The sequence below is a fragment of the Tachysurus fulvidraco genome, chromosome 2 (genome assembly GCF_022655615.1).
Source record: "Tachysurus fulvidraco isolate hzauxx_2018 chromosome 2, HZAU_PFXX_2.0, whole genome shotgun sequence".
Taxonomy (NCBI): domain Eukaryota; kingdom Metazoa; phylum Chordata; class Actinopteri; order Siluriformes; family Bagridae; genus Tachysurus; species Tachysurus fulvidraco.
In genome coordinates this window covers 8412163-8431076 of record NC_062519.1, presented here as the reverse complement: position 1 = coordinate 8431076, position 18914 = coordinate 8412163, and the positions used below count along the sequence as shown (strand labels likewise).

The following is an 18914-nucleotide window of genomic DNA, read 5'->3' as shown; positions in this document are numbered from 1 at the left end:
ATATAAGCGATATGATTTTTAAAAGACATGGGGATCTTTTCTGTTCACTACGAGGATAAGAGTCATGTTTTGTTGTTAATAATTGAGTGTACAAATGTAATAATTGGCTTGAGTTGTCTGTATAGATTTATATTACAGTGCAATAAGTTATGTATAAAGTGAACCCTACAGCGTAGACGTTGATTTTACCTCAGAAATTTCACGATTATTGTTAAAAATCGTTTATAATGTGGAGATTCCTTCAAATTTGGTTTACAAAACGAAAAAAAAACGTCAACGTTCATCAACGTGTCAAATTTGTTCATCGCCTCAACGGCAATTTTTCCAGAACTGCACGCGACTCTGATCTGCGCATGCGTGGAAAAAGCTAACAAGGCTAACGGAGCTACAGTGGCCACTAAAGGTGGAAGTTGGTAACGTATGTTAGTGCGGTGAAAGAATGTCGGGGTATCTCCTCCTACTGCTCTGGCGTCACGTTCTCTTCTCTACAAAAGCTACATGGAGACACTGAAGCGACCGGACGCGAACAGCGGCGGGTGTTCTGGGTGTCGGCGAAAGGGCTAAACGGAGGAGAAATGAGGGCTTTCGGTTTGTTTTTTAGGTCTTCGTGCAGCCTGGTTGCCAGGCAACAACCGCGTAGGGCGACGTGCTCTTCCGCATCTCCCGGTGTAAAGGTAACGCATTCCGATACTGTGCTAAAGGCTAACATGGCAATGCTACAGGCAGCAAACTTAGCATTAACGATTACATCATGGGATGTTTTTTCACAGCAGAACATCAACATCATAGTTTAAACATCATTTTAATGTGCTATAGATCGTCTGTCTGTATCTCTCTGCATCTCTCTGTCTGTCTGTCTGTGCATCCCCCCTCCCCTGTGCATCCTCCCTGTCTGTGTCTCTCTCTGTGTGTCTCTCTCTCTTTGTTTGTGTGTGTCTCTCTCTCACTCTGTGTGTCTCTCTCTCTTTGTTTGTGTCTCTCTCTCTCACTCTCTCACTCTGTGTCTCTCTCTGTCTCTGTATCTCTCTCGCTCTAGATCGTTAGTAGAGAAAACTTATGATTTCACAGGGACTGATGATGCTGATGATGACAAATGCCTGAACTGAGCCATGACATGAATGTTTTCAGTTTTGTCTGTGAAGAGGATGTTGGAAGTGAACTAATAAATGTAATAAATGTACATGAATCAACATCCATTCTTGTGTCACTAGAGATGGCTTTAGAGACAATATTTGCCTTTATTTCCATAAATCGTTTTCAAATGTAAAGAATTACATGACAAAGGATCAACTGATTCTTTATCCATTTCTTGTCTGTTGTTCATTTTACTCATTCGATTCCTCATTTTCTCTAATGGATAAATCAGAGCTCTGAGAATCAGCTGATCTGATTTTGACACCCTCAGTGTGAGTCGCTGCTGTCAGGGTTTGCAAAATGTCACAGGCCTAAAAGTGGCATCCTTTAAGACAATTAGACTCTGTCTCTGTGTCTCTGTTTTTGTGTCTCTGTCTGTGTCTCTCTGAGACTCGCTCCCTCTCTGTCTGTCTGTCTGTCTCTCTGTCTTGCTCTCTCTGTCTCTCTCTCTCTCTCTCTCTCTCTCTCTCTCACTCACACACACACACACATTTATTCTTTTTCCCCCCTGATTAAGTCCTTTGTTGCTGTTCGATGAATAATTTGTCAGTCGATTGACAACCTGTTCCTAAAGAAGACCTTTAAGCTAATATGTTTTGGATAATTTGCAGATCCATTCTTTCTACACAATTCAGCCTTTCCACACTCCACACCCTCCACACCTTTGCTTTGGTAGGGGTTAGTTTCGACTTCTAAAATAAATCTGCATTCCTTTACAAATTCTGGTCTGTCAATTCTTACTGCTGATGAGTGGTTTACTTCTTGTGTTCTTTCAAATTGTTTTCCTTGGTCTGGCTATTAGTACACCAAGGCTTTCTTCCTGTTCCAGGACACGATTCTCATAGATTTTCTCTCTTTTCTCAGCTTCAAATTGACTTGCATTTCTTACATAGACAGTCTTCACAGGTGAAACAAAGGGTTGACACCAAGAGAAGCTGTACAGAGCTATTAATTATAAAAACAATCTAACAGGGCACACCCGGGCAACAAGAAACACCTGTCAGTCACACGTACTGATATTTTTGATCATTTGAAAATGGGTGGGTTCAAACAAAAGTTTGTAAATAGTGTAACACATCTACATGTAAATATCAGGAAATGAAAGCTGAACTTCTGATCTGTTATCATATTCATCAATTTATTTACTGTTCCAATAAATTCAGTGGTAACAAAAATATATTTAGAAGATTCCTGTACTACTGCCCTAAACTACTCTAATAAAACTACTAATCTAATAAAACTAACTAATAAATCTTGATATAAATTAATATATGACCATATTTTAGATTTTGGTATAAATAATCTTCAGTCATAGCCTGCTTATAAGCTACACAATATGGACAAATGTATGTTGAAACCTGATCATCACACCCCATATGTGGTCCCATACCTTTTTGTTGCAACAAAAATGGAAGCACACAATTGTGTAGGACCTCGTAGTATACTGAAGCAAATTCCCTTCACTCCGAACTAAGGGGTTCAAACACATTTTCAGCATGACAGTGCTACTGGGCACAAATCAATGTCAGCCTCACTGAACATGAACACTGAACACTTTAAGATGAACATGAACACTGACTGATCCAGAACTTCTTGCCCTACATCAGTGCCTAACCTCACTAATGCTTATGTGGTTGTATGAACACAAATCCTCACAGCTGCGTGTATGAGTGTGGTATGAGCTCACGAATGTAAGTCATATTGCTACATATTATAGAAAGCTTCCTATAGTCATACAGATTTATTACATACTAATAAAGGAGACCCTAACTAGTATTAGCTATATACTTTTCAGATGAGTGGCCTGTTTTATTTTTCATCTACGCATCACCATGCGATACAATATATATATATAAAAGAAAGTTATGAGCACACACTTACTTACTTCCTTACTACTACACTATAGCTATTCGTAAGCTTCATCCACGGACATATTTGTCCTTTTGAAAAAAGAAAAGGGTCCCAAGGGAAAATCCCACATGCTAAAGTAATCAGCATCTTCTCTGTAGAATGTGCATACAGTCTCAGGTTTGTAGGGAAAAATGTAATAGTGTAAGATTAGAAAATGTAATTTTTAATTTTTATTTTTTTGAAGGTGAATAATCTGTATGTCATGAAGTGTGGTCTGTACGGTTGATTGGTTGACCATATGACTTTTCTTTTCTAAACATTCTATGTAAAATAATAATATTAATCTCTCATCTAGTTTATGATTGCAAAGAATTTGTTTCATTTTGCTGCAGTTTCCAATACAATCAAATATGGTCAAATAAACCGAAACTGGATTTCAGTGTTATCTTTCTAACTTGACCATACAGTCAGAGCAATTATCATTTTTAAATAACTGAATACATTTTCGCTTTGGAATCTCTACTCATTCATGTGTTTGAACAGAACGAGCCATGCTTCGGATTGCTGTTCGACATCGATGGGGTTTTGGTGCGGGGAAAGACGCCCATCCCAGCGGCCAAAAAAGCTTTTCACAAACTGGTGGACTCTAATGGTCAGTTCATCGTTCCTGTGGTTTTTGTCACAAATGCCGGGAACTGTCTGCGGCAAAAGAAAGCCGATCAGCTGTCTCACATACTAGGGGTTCCTGTGAGTAAACACACTACACAACACAGACCCAGATAACACAATGTCAGATTAGCACTGGGTTGAAAAGAATTACTGACATACCGGCTAGCTCATTTATTTATTTTTATCAGTTCGATCATCACCAACCAGTTCCCCTGAACCAGCTACATCTTGTAATATAAATTCTGTCATAAAAATCGTGAGCTTTTTTGTCCTCCATAGTACAACAGATCTGACCAAAGACTTACAGTCTTACAGTGGCTTTGACAGTAGTTTTCTAGTATGGCATAAAGTTCTGGTTAACTGCAGTCAAATGTAGACATTTACATACAAACCGATGACGACAAAGAAGTCAGTCCTTGAAATCAGGAAATATTTCTATCCCCCATATTTAACACACAGAAAAGTTTTTCTTTTGCGTTTCGTTCATTTAAAACTATTTTTTTGTTCATATTGCCTTCTTTTTTATTTGCAAATAAATTATAAACTCAAGAATAGATGTTTTATATTTGTTAAGCTACTTGTGTCTGTTTATTGCTGTTGTAAACTTTTAGCATTCTCCCACAGATCTCCCAAGACCAAGTCATGATGTCTCATAGTCCACTGAAGATGTTTAGGAAGTATCATGACAAGTGTGTGCTGGTCTCAGGCCAAGGCCCAGTACTGGACATCGCAAAAAAGTATCCTTTCATTTTGTTCTGTGTATTACCGTGTTTATAATGATCTAAAACCACTACACATTGTCATTGCCCTCTGATTCACCCCAGGACAATGACTGTTGATGGTGAAACTGAAACGCGTTTCTCGGTTTACTTCTTTGGAAATTGTGGCATAGCACAGCAGAGAGAAATAGCAGCCATGATGCAAGCAGCTCTTGTATAGGGAGTGATTAGTGGCATGATTATTGACGAATATGTGTTATTCAGCATTACTATAAGTAACTTTCCAAGCACTTCCACTTGTAAACAACTTCCAAATTGTTAGCTAAATGGACAGTTTACACAATCATAAAATATGTTTCTAATCTCAGCACTCCTGATGCTCTTCAATGAAACAAGCTTCTGAAAGCCAGGAGCAATTGTGGCAGCACAGCAGTTTACAGAATGAGGCATGTCTTGAAAATCACTTTTTAACCGGATGTTGTTTATGGCTTTACCTGATCTTTTAGGAACAAGACAGAATCGCATCAGCATTTGGCAAAGTTACTTGTTAAATGTAAAACAATCCTATCTACAGAAACACATTCATTCATTCATTCATTTTAAGTAACCTGTTCAGGCTTGCAGTAGAGCAAGCACCAGTTCCTACTGCTGTCTGTCTCTGTGTCCATCTGAGAGACTCGGTAACATGATTAGATCAAGTGGTTAAATGTTTGTAAGACTTCTATGGAATTATCACCATGACCAGCAGATGAACTGAACAGATTTTGGAATAAGTCCAGACGGGTTCAAGATCACAAGGTCAAATGTCTGAAATATGTTGTTCTGTAATAGCTTTCTTCCTGTTTGAAGTATATTATTTTACGGATACAAATAATTAAGAAGAAGGATTAGATTTATCGTCGGTAGAGGCATGCTTGTCAACTCCATTTGTCTCCAATTCTACTTCTTTTGCATGTTGTTAAATTTCAAATAAAAAGTTTGCCAGTTTGGTTTTCTTATCACAGTGGAAAGTAAAAGCCCTTTCAGTCGGGAGCTTTACTAAACAAGGATTTGGTTAAATGTGTGTAATCATGTATAACTGCATAATTTTCTTTTGTCTGCTGCTTGCCAAAGTACCTACACAGAATCTAAGAACGAAGCTTCCTTAGATCTAAGCTTCCTTATACACAGATTTAGAAGAACTGGAAAAGATCTGACCAGATCTGAGTCTTGTCTTACGGTGGCTTTGACAGTGGGTTTGAATGTAGTGATGAAGTTTATAATCCAAATTGAAAACAGCAAATATCTCTAGGCCCCATATTTAAACCACAAAAAAGGGAGGATCCTTTTTTTTTTTTTTTAATCTTTGAAACCAAATAATTGTTTCAGTTTTACTGTACAGACAATCAGAACCAATCAGCTTTGTAATGTGTGAATCACTTCTTTATCTGAAAGCCTAGGCAGAGTCCACGATTGCTACACATTAGGAAACAGCATGCTGTTAGATTAGATTAGTATTATGCAAGCTGTGCAGAGAGTTTCCTTAGATATCCACCAGTGTCTTCTTATGGAGTGTTATTAGATTTCAAACATATAGATCTAACATATAAATCTGTAAAAGTGGAATGTGGTTAGTCAGAAACTGAGGTCATCTTGAGCAGAACACATCCCTGACACTCCCAAGTTCAAAGATTATAGCTGTACATTGGGTTCAAATCTGTGACTTAGACCTTATTCCCATATAAGAGCTATGGAGTTATTGAATATATCAAAAGTTAGAACACTGTTAGAACTCTTAACTGACAGGATTGGCAGGAAGTGACGCACAATATTTCATTTCATGTTCATTTCAACATTTACCTTAACCTGTGCCCTTAGCTTAGGCTTTACTAAAGTGGTCAGTATCGATATGGTAAGAGAATCGTTCCCTCTGCTGGACATGGTGGACCATAACCGACGACCAAAAGTGCCGGTAAGTGATTTGACTTTATTCTGTGTATTTATCCAGATCGATTGCTTCATGGAAAATGAAATCTAAAATATGGTATAACAGCAATGTTTTGTCAGAGTTACCTCAGAAAAGCTAAAGTACAAATTTCTACTTATCACAAACCTTAAATTCTACTATTCAGACTTATTTGTATTTCTTATTTAACACTTCCATGTCAAACTTGCACACATTATATCTTGAATCTGTGCTTTAATATGAACAAAAAATTAAAAAGCATAAAAGAAACTGAAATTGATTTGGGAGACATGCATGCAAGCGTATGTTACATAAATTCTTCTAGATGTAAATCCTGCAACTTAAAAAAACAAAACTGTTCCTAATCATATAGAAAAAAATAACTCAAGAAGGCCTTGCATGGCCTAGCTAATGTCCTGACATGAGTCCTACAGAAATTTATGGAGGATTTAAAATTGCAAGTCCATAAGTGGGATCCTCAGAGTCTTTTTTTTTAGTTCTGCTACTTTTACAATCATTATTTTTTTTATACCTAGAATCATATTAATTTACTGACCAGTTTGACTACATTAGGTGGTGATACGGAGTATATAACCCAGGGACTATAGTTACACTCCTTGTTCTCACATGTACGTTACTCTATGCATATACCATCCTGCTGAGCTTAATTCTAACCTGAATGGCTGGCTAGATATGTATGTACCGAAGGGAGAATGGTTTGCGTTCATGTGTTAAAGAAATCTATCAGTACATTTCATTTTCATAATGAAATTCAGAATCTCTGTGATCAGAGTTAGACCAGGAGAGATATCAAGTCCATTTCTCTTTATTATTATTGCAGTCCTCACCTATTGTGAACCTCCCTACAGTTGAAGGTAAGATCTTTTTGTTGTCGAATTGTTTTGTGGGATTAAGTGTCATAACGTTGATAACGGTTATTCTATTATAACGTCCCTGATTTGGCCTGTGTTATAGATTTACAGGATTGTTCACCAGTCCCAACCTAAGCATTCATTAAAATAAATTTTATATCTTTATATCTTTATCATTTTACCCCACCAGTAACAATGAAGAGGCAAATAATAGAGTAGCATGATTTAAGAAATAAAGTGTGATAGGATGTGCTGTTCTAGATAATCAGTGATGGGCAGTCTGACTGACACCACAAAGTTAATTACTTATCTATAACCGCAATCCCCAAAGTGTACTATTTTTCATATACCACAACAATTTGCCTGACAAATGTTATTTATTAATTAAAAAAACATTGCCTCCTATAGTTGCATATGTACAAGTTCACAAAATGGATTTGTTCCTGTTATTGCTTTATAAATCATAACAGCTGTAAAGGGTCGTTCTTGTTTTTGCTCTTGAACTTAATATAAAGTTCATGTTCAAAACAAGACAGTGTTCAGTGTAACCGACTTATGACTGAGATTTCTATGTAATAATAATGTTTCTTTTCTGCTCCTTCGCAGTTGTGATCCTCTTTGGAGAGCCAGTTCGATGGGAGACCAACCTGCAGCTAATTATCGATGTTTTACTGACTGCTGGGAATCTGAGTAATGGGTACGAAACATCCCACAATGCTCATCTGCCTCTCTTAGCATGTAACATGGACCTCTTGTGGATGGCAGAAGCCCAGGCTCCGAGGTAACTGTTACACTAGTTAATACAGGTGTGCAATAGCAACACACACCATACAACATGGGTAAAATGAGAGCTTTGGGTAATAACATTGCAAAATCATCTTAGGAGCATCACTTTATGTTCGGTAAGAAAAAACGTGTGTGATAATAGCTGGAAATTTGCTGTAGGTTTTTATAGCATGTTTTTCCATGGTTGATAAATGTCCTGAAGGCTTCCTGGCAAAAATAATAGTGAAAAAACAAATAAAATCATTAGACAGTAGTTTGCGTAACCAAAGCATGATTGATACTTTTCCAGACCTTTGTCCCAGGCATGTTTTGTCCCTGTTCTTCATGATACTGCTTGTTTAGGTTTGGTTTCTAACTCTGAAGCCTTCAAGGAAAAAGGTGTAATTGCGTATATTAAAATGTCATATGACACTTTAATAGCACATGTGTGGAATCCTTTCATATATATATAATGTCTGTGTGTGTGTGATGACAGATGACAGCTGGTTTCACCTGAACTTTTTTTTTAGGTATTTTACAACAGCATGGGTGAATATGTCACAACCTTGGCATTTTGTATTTGTAATAACATTTTTCAAATTATGTTGAGATTTTTTCCCCCTCCTCTCATGTTGTGTAGGCATGTGACATAATTCCTGTCTAGTCCATTCTAGGTCCAGTTTGAAAAAAATAAATAAATAACAACCTACAAAATGTTCTAGGAGTGTGAATACTTTTACAATGCATCACATACCTTTAGTGTTTTGCAGAAAACTCAAACTCGCTTCTGACTAAAAAATCCCTGGTGGATCAAGGAGCACAGCATGTGTCACACACTCATGAGATGTTTGGAGTGACCGAATTCCCTGATGTTTATGAAGTATTTAAGCATCTTTTTCCTGTTAACAGATTTGGTCACGGCACATTCATGGTGTGCCTGGAGAACATCTACAAAAAGATCACAGGCCGTGAGCTGAAGTATGAGGCTCTGATGGGGAAACCCAGTGAGCTGACTTATCATTACGCAGAATATCTCATCAGAACCCAGGCTGCAGAGAGAGGCTGGAGATCACCAATCACATCGCTCTACGCTGTTGGGTAAGAAGATCATGCCATCATACCATCTTTTTTTTAAACTAGCCAAGTCAATCACCCGACCTTAACCCTAATGAGCAACATTTCACCTTTAGAAGTGAAACATGTTAGGTATGATTGTAATTAGAATGACCTTACCAGTGTTTTAGAATGTCTGTGAAACTTCTTAGATCTTGTTATCTCTTACAAACTTAACTGCAACAAACAGAAGTTGCTCTTCACAGAAAGCATCATCATATGAACATTTACTCCTGGTGTTGTTAATGTTGGAACAATGACATCCTACAATGAGCAAATTGATTTGAAAAAAATTTACACATATTGCTTCATGTTTATACAGATTGTTTAGAATATAAACTATATCCTAAAACGTTGTTCCCCATGACCCCGAATTACCGAATACATCAGGGACAACCTCATGACTGACATCTACGGTGCCAATCTCTACAACCGCTACCTCGAGGAACGGCTGGACAGGAAGAGCGGCAAAGCCGTTCAGCAAGCTCTGACAGGCACCGGAGCGTCAGTCTCTCAGGAAGAGGACACAGACAACGACTGGGAGAGCGAGTTAGCGTCTCCTTCCGCCACCTCCTGCAGGTCCATCCTGGTGTGCACAGGCGTGTATAACCCACACACTGATCTGCTCCAAGAGCCCAACCAGTGCATCAAAAAGACCGTCTTTCACGGACACCGCGACTTCCACTTCGACCCTGCGCTGATCGAGCCAGGCAACGTCGTCCAGGATGCCCACGCTGCTGTCGAACTCATTTTCGAAATGGAAAAATTTGCGACGGAGGTTTAGTCACCTAAAAACAGAATACTAAAACCTTAAGCTTTTACTCTTTATTCCAGTAAATATCTCCTAGTTTTAAGGATAGAAAGCGATGAATAAGTCATAAAGCACAATGCTGAAGTCACTGTGGTATTTTAGACACATTTACCAGATAAATAGAGATGATAAAAGGCTTATAGTACTGTAACTTCACTTCACAACCGACAGATTAGATGACTTTTCCTTTGCTTTTCAAACACAGTTTGGCACAGGAAATTTGTCTTTTTTAAAACTTATTTTACGATATGTTACCGCAAAGTAAATGAGCCGAACATCAAATCAAACAGTTAATGTCGTTGCATTTATCTTACAGAATTGCCCCTTATTTTATATGTTCAAGAAATGTCTGTTTTTAAACTGACCATTACAGGTGACCGTATTCATGTTTGTAGTTTTTAAAGTTATTTTAAGCTGGGATTTATATTGATGTACTGTTAAGCTTCCTAGGATTTTATTTTATTTGTATTTCATTTATTAAGTTATTGTTACATTTCTGCACTACTGTTTGTTCAGTTGAGCTGTTCTGTGTCTCTGGCCTGTTTGAGCACACCACTGATTCGTTATGGTCTGACTTTCTTTTACAGTGCCTTACAGAGCTATGACACATGTTCTATATCTCTTGCACATTGTAATGGCATGATAACTATTAATTTTATCCATCCATAAATCCATTGTATTTCCAACACGTGGTGTTAATCCTAAAGATTAGAGTCAAACCTCAAGACCTTTGACCTCAGAGGTGATTATAAAAGGTACACAGAGAGAAAGCGCTACCACTGGAGCAGAACTGCATGTGTGATATCTTACTTCTCAAAAACTGTTCAAGGTATTAAGAAAAATTAAATGTAATAAAATTTTGTCTCACTTAAAGCATAAAGTCTCAGGCATATAATTCATTGTACTGCTGCAACCTTGTGTTAGGCTCTAAACATCTGACGATGTATTCGCACATCATGATATTATCCTAATCTTGTGTAGCTGTATAAAGAGGAACTTTTTATCTGATTTGATCACATGCACAAAAATATACACATTGGTGCATTAGTGTCAGCTTTATTATTACTGTATTGAGGATAATTCATCAGCTAATTCATGTCTGTCAAGCAGCGGTTCAGTGGACATCCAGAGAAATTGCATATTGCAGAGAGCCTCATTCAGGGCTGAGGTAACTTCAAAATGCTATGTTAAACTGGAAAAACCTGGAGTTGTTGGTTTAATGTGGCCCAAAGTTTATTATTTTACAATAACAGGACATTCCAGAATTTGACTGAGAACTCCATGTACACAAGCCACTCAGGTGCTTGTTTAGTCCTTATCACTTAAAGGCTGAAGTACTGCAACTCACTCCTCGCAGGTCTGCCTCTGAGCACCATTTAACCTCTGAGCATTCTGGATTCTTTGTCTTTTTTCAACATTCCTAAGTTCTCTCACACCACCTCTTTGCAAACCAGCACCAGCAGCTGCCTACCTGGGGACGTGGTAGCCTAGTGGCTAAGGTGTACTACTGATCAGGAAGGTTGTGAGTTCGAATCACCTGGAACATGAGCAAAATCACTTAACCCTCAATTGCTCAGTTGTATAAAATGAGATAAAAGTGTAGGTTTCTTTGGATAAGGGTGTCTGCCATATGCTGTAAATGTACCTTAAAGCATTTCTCACACCTGCACTTCACCACATCCTCTAACACTGGTCCCATAGTCCCTATAGTTACATATGAGATCCATCTAGACTCTGTTCTGACACCCAGGTGGTGGAATGAACTTCTCCTAGATGTCCAAACAGCTGAGTCACTGGCTGTCTAAAGACATACCTCTTTCTTTTTAAGTGCACAATCTTTAAAGTGAATATATACACAGGAAGTGTATGTATATAAATTTGCCCTCATTGTTTCTGCCTGCAAACCATTATATATTTTATATATATATATAATAAAAAAACGTTCCAACTACGACAAAGCATTGATGCTCCAACAGTTTTATTCATAAAATAACACACATTCAGGATTCAATATGAACAGCTATCATTTAAGAACATTCAATTATTGTGCATACAAAAAAAAACTCTGAGAAAAAATTGAACTGTTTGATCAAACGTTGTGATAAAAATGCATAGGTACATTTTATATTCCTAGAAAAAGACTACATCATTATTCCAACAATATCTTATCTAACTGTATTTAAAGGCACTTAATACACTGAATAAAGAACATCAACATATTTTTGTATTAAAGTGATTTCTAAACCTGTGTTCATGAAAAATCTGGACTATATATATATATATATATATATATATATATGTATGTGTGTGTGTGTGTGTGTGTGTGTGTGCGACTTTAAATGCAATTAGTTATTTAACCTTTTTTTAGTTATTGCATGAGATATTACAAGTTTTCATTAAGATTTTTTTAAATTACTTAATTAATTGGCCCCTTTCATCCTAACCAGTCTGTGAAGTAAAAAGTGTGGAATTATTTAAAAAAAAAATTATATATATATAGGAAAAAAAAACAAGAAACTAAATGAACTTTCTATTGATAATATGTTCACAAACACAACATCACCTTTGTATTCTCATTCAACTACGCTGAAACATTACTAGGTGCTAAAGAGAGTTTCAATCATGGGAACGGTGTCAAATTTATTTCTCATTTTATTTCAGCTTTCCCTTATTTATGTACCATTTACTCTTAATACACTCTTATGTTAAACATTTTTAATTCTAACAATACAGCCAGGGATTCTAAGCCCTATAAGCTCAACATGTTTCTAGTTAAACACTATGAGACAACGGATACTAATTTGTCTTTGTGTAATTATGCCAGCGAGCACAAAGATGTGATTGAAAGCGTTTCAAGGAACGTAGAAAAGTTGACCGTTTTGGTCATATACACGATGTCCAACAGGATGTAAAATGGGCCAATAAGGGATTTATATATAGCAAGGAAACACTGATATGACAGTTTAACACAACATTGATAGCAAACTTTGGAGTAAAGTGTATTAGATTTGAATCCTCTCAGAAACTGAGATGATTTTCTGTAGGCTTTAGTTGCTGATTTATGAGAGACTTCGGAGGCATTCTGCTGATGTGCTAGAAGACAAGTGCTAAATCAGTTGGCATGGTGATTTTTCCTTACCAAGTCGCCTCTGGCTTTTTCATTAGGTCTCTCTCTCTCTCTCTCTCTCTCTCTCTCTCTCTCTCTCTCTCTCTCTCTCTGTCTGTCTCTCTCTCTCTCTGTCTCTCTCTCTGTCTCAAACTTTATCTAAAGAAACAGATGTATCACAAACACAAATCTAAAGATGTCTGTAAAAGCTGGTTTGTAATACATCTGTTGTCAAAAGTGCTATATAAATAAAATATATAAAAAGTAAATAAATGTACTATACTTTGTCAAATATTGGATTGTTAAAAAGACCAATCCAACATCAATGCAGTGTTTGAAAATCTGAATTAACAGCAGATTATTTTTGGGGTATCTTTAGTATCTAAGGTCATAACTGACAAATAAGCACATTTTATGGGCCAAAAATGATGCTTGTACAATGTCAACCTCATGCTACGTTCACATTACTGGCTGACATAGTGATTCTTTACCATGGATCACTTCTACTGTCTTTTCTCCTACTGCACCAAGTTGCTCCATATCTATATATGTTAAACTGTTGTCAGCTTTGGGCCATGTCTCTGGACTTCAAATGTATTTTTATAAACTGACATACGTTTGGCGTCTGATGTTTGCGTCTTTAGTTTTTTCGAAGTGAGGATTCAAATGTAAAAGTTTGGGAATCTTGGAGTTTAGCATTAGTTAAACTGCAGTAGTCTCAAATCTAAGGGGTTGTTTGCGAGTTGGTGGATTTTCTCTATTAAATTAGCTATTTTTTTAATGAATTAATTTTAGATAATTAAAAGTAATAATAATAATAATAGATAATTATTTATTAAATTATCACATTTTTTATACATTTTTTAACATATAGATTTAAACACACTGATCAAGTGGACAGTAGAAGCTGCCATTATGCTGGTAAAATAATTTTTCTTCCTCCACACATAGTTTGATGTAACATCATCTGAGTGTCAAGACTCGAGCTAGAAATATGATCCCAGACTTGTGTAAGAGGTGAGACAGGTTTATACTGTATTTTTTATATATATATATATATATATATATATATATATATATATATATATATATATATATATATATATAGGTGTGTGTGTGTGTGTGTATATATAATCAATATACACACACGTGTATATATATCAATCATATGACTCCTTCTTTCAATACCTACCAGACTTTCTCTACTATTTCTGATCAGACTTTATTCTGTAATTTTTCTAAACTGTATATGAACAAACAGTATTATTAAGCTGGACAGTATTTTGAGGAAAGTGCATGACATAACTAAAGAAACAAAGTTTGGATATACTCATATGTACACTGGGGTGTGTCTCAATCAGCACCCTAGCTCATGAATCAGTGTATTCCCTTTGGTAAGGATCCTGGCTCACTACACATTGGGACACTGATGCCTCCATTTACTTGAAGTATTGAAAAGTCATTAGACACAAATAAAATGCATATAATCAAAACTCATTTGAGATCTACAACAACAGTAACAACAACAATACATATGTAGACACAGTTGGCTGAGAGTTTATCCCTGTTTTTTTTTTTAAACAGGGATGCTCCCTGTTTTTTTTTTTCATATATTGTGGGAGTTATTTAGGGAGTGAACGTTCCAGCGCACTGGAAGACTATGATTGAGATTTGCCTACTGAACTATGGCGCTGAATGAGACGCACCCCGGGGAGCACATTGTGTATGCTTCTTGGCTACATTTTTGGATGACCCATTAAAGGCAGTTCATTGCTGTCTCTTTTTAGCCGGTGCTCACTGGACTGTAATAATAAAAATTTCAATAAAAAGTACCTCAGCAGCAGATTCAGTACTAACAATTGGAAGATAAATATGCCACCTGGAGAAAACAGCGATATATGAACCTATTCTCACCTTATTCTACTTTCTCCAGATTTGTTTGGCAAGAAAAACAGACTTATTTTTATCATGTTTAGCTACAGATCATATAACGATTTAAGTTTGAGACTTTCAGGCAAACAGATCAAACCAGAATGGTTTCATACTTGGCTGAAACCTTATCTTTCTCTTATTGTAGACGGATCGTCAAAGGTCCTATGAGATCCAAGCGGCAGCTACATTAGTCATTTCTGTGCATTTTCAACTCCTCTCTTTACTACATCTTTCATATGAGACTGATCTGGTCTACTATACGTCCCTGAAAGTCGGAGATGTAAATCAGTTAATCAAATAATGATTGATAAATTTGATCAACACTGACGATTAAGCCTTGATTCACACAAAGGAGCACTGTGATGAATTACAGGCCAACATGGCTAACAGAAATAGCAAAGTAAAACCTATAACCAGCATCAACAGCTGCTGCAGCTCCAGGCGTCGCCACTCACGTCCTTGCTGTTGAGTTTGAAGCTGTCAGTTACGCTGTCTCTGAATACGGGCCCGCCGTGTCTCAGCATCAGCTCAGCTGCCATTTTATTAAACGCTTCGTCCACGTTGCTGGAGTCTTTGGCAGACGTTTCAATGGCGCTAATGAAGTCCAGCTGGTGAGCCATCGCCTGAGCTTCCTCCAAAGAAACAGCACGCTCTTCAGTTAAGTCTGATTTATTACCTGTTTGAACAGAAACATGTTTTAGTTGAGGCAAAAACGTTAGCAATAAAAAGAAACTAATGTTGCTACAACATAATGGAAATGTATTTCACCCAAAACATGTAAATACCTTCTTCAGCTCACATCTACATTCAAGTCACACAGACTTCCTGATGTAGTTTACATACTGTTCAGTATAAACTTTAACCTAAAATATTTAACATTATGAAAAAGCCATTCTTCCCCTTACAGCACTGCCTAAAACACAACTTACATTTTGATAATACCAGAAATTTGGCTAATACAAATTACAAATTGGATAATACCCCAATTTGGCTACCTGGCAGATCATATTGACCACTTAACCAGAAGAATGAAGGCAAAATGCTATGTCACGGTGCAGAACAATGCACACAGAAAAGTGCTATCTGCCCTCTTCCACACACATAAGCTCACAGAAGCCCCAATTGTGTTGCCCTGATTGGGGGGGGTTTGGAGAGACAGTATGCCATCCGTTCCTGCCAGGGATCATGGTTAATTTTGCTCTCTTAAGCTATATTATTAACAAGGAGATTCATAACAATACCTTAAAAGTCTTCACTGACCTATTAAAAGAGTGGCGATGTTTGAGCCGCCGTATTTCTTGACATCCTCCATCCATTTGGGCACAGCCAAGAAGGTCGCGTTCTTGGTGATGTCGTATGTGATTATGGCACCATTTGTGCTGCGGTAGTAGCTCTGTGTGATGGTCCGAAACCTCTCTTGCCCTGCTGTGTCCCAAATCTGCAACTGTTCAACAAGAATGAATCATTCATTCATCCATCTTCAGTAACCCAGCAACACTGGATGCATGGGAGAATTCATTCATTCTGGAATGTTCACCAGGATATTTAAGTTTTTATACACATTCACACACAGGGGCATTTTAGCATAGTCTATACAGTGGGAGGAAACCAAGGAATCCTGAGGAAATCCAGACGAACATAGGAAAAACACATAAAAACCTGCATACCCGAGCTCAGGATCAAGCCTAATGCACTTACAGTACTGTTTAATTTGGGAAAAAAATTAAATGATCTCAGCCATAGTATTGATCATACCAAGGTTTTGTTACTGGCTACTACTTCCAGTAGATTTTCAATATTACCCACAATACTTTGCTGCACTTCCATGTTAATTCTAAATATTTAAGGAGTGTTATGACTGTATGGACTTTAGGAGGTAATATCACAATTGTATCACACAATTTAACATTTCACTTTCGATCGTTTAATCCACAACAACATGCGGTTCTTAAACGCCTAGAGAATAATATCATGGGTGAACAGTTTGGCAGCTATGACCGTTAAATGGATCTGAGATTGATTCTGATTCCAGTAATTTCATGTATTACCATAGTTTAAAGGAACTTCTCAAACAAAAATGTTCTGCCTTTATGCTGAGTCATTCATAACAGTCTCTGTCCTTCTGACACACACACACACCTAACAAACTCATATGATGCCACTCTAAAGTCAGATAAGGCAGCACGAGAGTCCAGGTTTTCTCTGATTTAGCAACTTTAATGGCTCTTAGTGATTAGCTTTTAAGGTGTCGTCATTCGAAGCTGAAGATGATCTCAGGCCACACCATCACCACACACTACAGGTGAAAAGGGACAACTTTAAAAGTTTATTACCTGACACACTGTAATCATATGAAATTACACAGTGGCTTGTAACCTAATGCAACCCAGGGCTCTTTTAGTGTCACTGAATTGCCTTCTAATCAACAATTGAATTGTATATCTGTTATAAGGATTAAATAGCATAATCATTGTTCAATTCATTTAAGATTTCTTTTGTAAAGTTGCAGACAACGTCACTTGAGAATTCAAGGAATCGTGACTCCCTATATGATTCACATGATTCACATAGGTTCATTGAACAAAGGGAGTCAAATAGGTCGATGTCAAGTTTTGACTCATGTGATTCCCAACACACAGAGACGTAATAATCCAACATTAATAACATACTGTAGCATCTGTAATTTCTGTCGAGCCTACAAACATCTGTAACTCTCACTATAACAATGACAACATGTACAAATAATAACTAAAAAAAATAGAAATAATGTAATATGTTAACCATGTTATTCTGACAGTCTGGGTATAAAACAAAATTGAAAGAAAAAAAAGAAAGAAAAAAAAAACCAAGGCAACTGACAAAATATCCGAAGAATCGACTCGTTCAAAAAAAAGAACCGATTCGCATCTTAGACACCAACCTTGACTCTTTTTCCCTGAATTTCCATAGTCTTCATTGTAAAATCCACTCCAATCGTGTTGCCTTGCCTTTCGATAAAAGTTCCTGTCTTAAACCTCTGAACCACGCAGGTTTTCCCCACACCGACATCCCCGACTAAAACTATTTTAAAGACGAAATCATAGCTGTCGTCTGTTTCCAGTAGCGACATCGTAGCTTCCGGTTTCTAAGCGCGTTAACGTGTGAGATGAAGGATAGAACGGTACAGTGTGCGTGTGTGTGCGTGTGTGTGCGTGTGTGCGTGTGTGTGCGTGTGTGCGTGTGCGTGTGTGTGTGCGTGTGTGCGTGTGTGTGTGTGCGTGTGTGTGTGTGTCTAAATGCTTCATAAGCGAAAACAAAGTGACGTGGATCCTTTGACACCTGCATAAACTCGCCAACCCGGAACACTGAACACGGACGTTAACGTGTTTATTTTTTAACTCGATCCCGCCCCCTGCGCTGTGATTGGCTGGACGCTCACACAGAGGATCCCACTGTTTCTGCAAAACAATCACACGTCAACGTGGGAACGCAGGAGAAAACGTGTCATCGTCATTACCCACAACAATAAGAACAATAGTCATATATTATATTATATTATATTATATTATATTATATTATATTATATTATATTATATTATATTATACAGACACCCAGAATATTCCCAGATTTCGACTTGTAGTTCCCAGACAGACCTGACGTGTTTTCATTATGAGTTGCATTGTGACGTAACAATACAGACACGTCACCATCTTTGCAACCATAATCTACAACATGGCAAATAATTATTTTACTGGGAAAATAAATAAATAAATAAATAAATAAATAAATACGACCAAAGGGGGGAAACAGAAAAGCTTCTGTTTTTTTTTTAATGAAATTAAAACGTTTTAATTTTTATTCATACTGTGTATGATATGTCTCATAAGTTTTACAAACAAACAAAAATAAATACATAAATAAATACTTTTCAGTATGTAATCATTTTCCAGAAAGCAGGTCTGGGGAAAACATAAGTACAGCCTATAACTGAGTGACATTCAGTAGAGAAACATTTAT

At 37.1% G+C, this 18914-nt stretch overlaps 2 protein-coding genes across 3 annotated transcripts; one reads left to right on the top strand and one right to left on the bottom strand.

The window, feature by feature from the left end:
* Positions 1-348: 348 nt before the first annotated feature.
* On the top strand, positions 349-10752 carry zgc:77375 (uncharacterized protein LOC402927 homolog). The gene is made up of 8 exons (XM_027140812.2): positions 349-674; positions 3529-3732; positions 4279-4391; positions 6231-6324; positions 7160-7193; positions 7797-7971; positions 8865-9053; positions 9459-10752. Exons 1-8 carry the CDS (start codon positions 576-578, stop codon positions 9850-9852), a joined length of 1302 nt encoding a protein of 433 aa, XP_026996613.1. The 5' UTR covers positions 349-575; the 3' UTR covers positions 9853-10752.
* Positions 10753-14188: 3436 nt separating this feature from the next.
* Positions 14189-18302, bottom strand: rab43 (RAB43, member RAS oncogene family). Of its 2 annotated transcripts, none has more exons than XM_027140792.2 (4): positions 18170-18302; positions 17838-18107; positions 16178-16361; positions 14189-15593 (listed from the first exon to the last, which is right to left on the bottom strand). In XM_027140792.2, the coding sequence occupies exons 2-4, from the start codon at positions 18024-18026 to the stop codon at positions 15337-15339; spliced, it is 630 nt and encodes a 209-aa protein (XP_026996593.1). In that variant the 5' UTR covers positions 18027-18107; positions 18170-18302; the 3' UTR covers positions 14189-15336. The 2 variants fall into 2 exon arrangements, with proteins under 2 accessions (XP_026996593.1, XP_047665898.1); XM_047809942.1 differs by having other exon boundaries at positions 18184-18265.
* Between the last annotated feature and the right edge of the window lie 612 nt (positions 18303-18914).